Here is a 1,777-nt window from a genome sequence, read left to right as displayed (position 1 = left end):
CCTGTAAATAAGTAATGAACGGTGCATGTTGTTGATATGGAGGTAAATCTTAAAAATAACAAAAGTAACATAAATTGAAAAGCCTACATTTTTGCCGTCTATTGCTTCTCATTTCATCAAACAACTGAGAAGTTAATAACTGAATTGCAAAGTAAGTATTAACAATAACGTTAATTATGTTCACATACTCAGTTTAATTCTGTGTTGAATGAATTGTGTCTCTCACCCGACTGCAGCTTCCACAGCAAAGCAGACCGAGTAATGATCTCCCAGGTCATCTGCTGTAGGTGTCCACTTAAGGACAAACTCTTCATTGGTAGTTCTGTGTTTGGTGATATTTGTTGGCCCACTCATGATGATGTTTTGGATTCTGTGTGGAAAACAAAGTAGATATTTCTGTGTTATTACAAATGCTGTTTTGAGTACAATAAGTCTCATTATAACTTACGATGAAATTGTGGCTTCTGCTTTCACTCTGATCTCCACCTCTTTGTGAACCTCTGCAGTGATGTGTTGTCCATTTACAGGTGTTGGAGACACTAATCTCGGCAGATAGGCGCCCTCCTGACATGAGAGAGCAGGGGGGTCCACTGTAGAATAGTAACAACAACATCACAATACATATGAAAATTCTTACATCTTCCATTTGCTCTCACGTCCTGGGGGTAAATAATTTACTCCTGAATAAAAGAAGATCAAACCAAATTCTAAGGTCAAACTTCTTGGAAGAACTGAAGGAACCAGACAAACTGATTTTGCTGTGAAAATGCTCAGTGATTAAAATTAGCGGAAGAAGCTGTAACGGCGTTATTAAAACTAAAAGAAGCAGAATATCAGCCAAAGCTAAAGCAAAATGCTAAGAAGCAAAATATTAGCTAAAAACTAAAAGCAGCAAAATGAGCTAGACAATAAAACTAGCAAAAGTTAAATGTAGTAAATGTCTAGCTAGAAGTAACTTTGTTAGCTAAAAGCAGATAAATGGTAGCTAGACACTAAAGTTGCAAAAGGATATCTGTAAGCGAAAACTAGAAAATGGCTAGCTAAATGTAGCAAAAAATGGACTAAACTAAAGTAAAAATAAAGTAGATAAAGAAAAATGGTAAATGGACTGTACTTATACAGCGCCTTTCTATCTAATCAAGATACTCAAAGCGCTTTACACTACAATCTGTGCCTCATTTACCCATTCATACAGCTCTATACTAGATCTCTACAAAGCTAATTGAACAAATCATTCTAAAGAGACTAATCAGTGCTTTAGATCACATTCATACACTGATGGGACACACATCAGAGGCTATGAGGGGTTCAGTGTCTTGCCCAGGGACACTTCGACATTTGACTGCTGGTGGATTTGAACCCCCAACTCTCGCATTGGAGGACGACTGCTGTAACCACTCAGCCACAGCCGCCCACAAAATATGCAGAAGTAGTTAGATTGCAGGAAACTGCTGAATGTTGATCAGCACTTACATGAAAAAAAACTTTCTTGCCTGGGCTAAATAAAACATGTAACTTGTTTTAAACATAAAGAGCAAGATTAAAGGAACAGAAAAAGAATGGCCATAAAACTAAATGATTACATTAAACAGATAAAACATTATTCTAAATTTCTTAATACATACATCTCAAAATGCTCTTGTAGCGGTAGTAACGCCCGACTTTAAAAAAAAGTCAAATGGATTTAAATATTACTTTGTATACATATTTTTATATATGCATTATATATGCACATATATACATTATATATATATATATATATATATATATATATATA

General features: G+C 35.1%; 1 protein-coding gene across 1 annotated transcript in view; it reads right to left on the bottom strand.

Moving 5' to 3' along the window:
* Positions 1 to 1,777, bottom strand: part of LOC119427411 (CUB and zona pellucida-like domain-containing protein 1) — a 35,923-nt gene that overhangs the window by 29,280 nt on the left and 4,866 nt on the right. The window contains exons 2-3 of the mRNA XM_037695020.1: positions 449 to 590; positions 227 to 370 (exon numbers count right to left, since the gene is read on the bottom strand). Coding sequence (XP_037550948.1) covers positions 227 to 370; positions 449 to 590 — 286 coding nt within the window. The remainder of the gene's footprint in view (positions 1 to 226; positions 371 to 448; positions 591 to 1,777) is intronic.

This window comes from Nematolebias whitei, chromosome 2 (assembly GCF_014905685.2).
Source record: "Nematolebias whitei isolate Nwh7 chromosome 2, NemWhi1, whole genome shotgun sequence".
NCBI classification, from domain to species: domain Eukaryota; kingdom Metazoa; phylum Chordata; class Actinopteri; order Cyprinodontiformes; family Rivulidae; genus Nematolebias; species Nematolebias whitei.
This window is presented reverse-complemented; position numbering and strand designations above follow the sequence as displayed.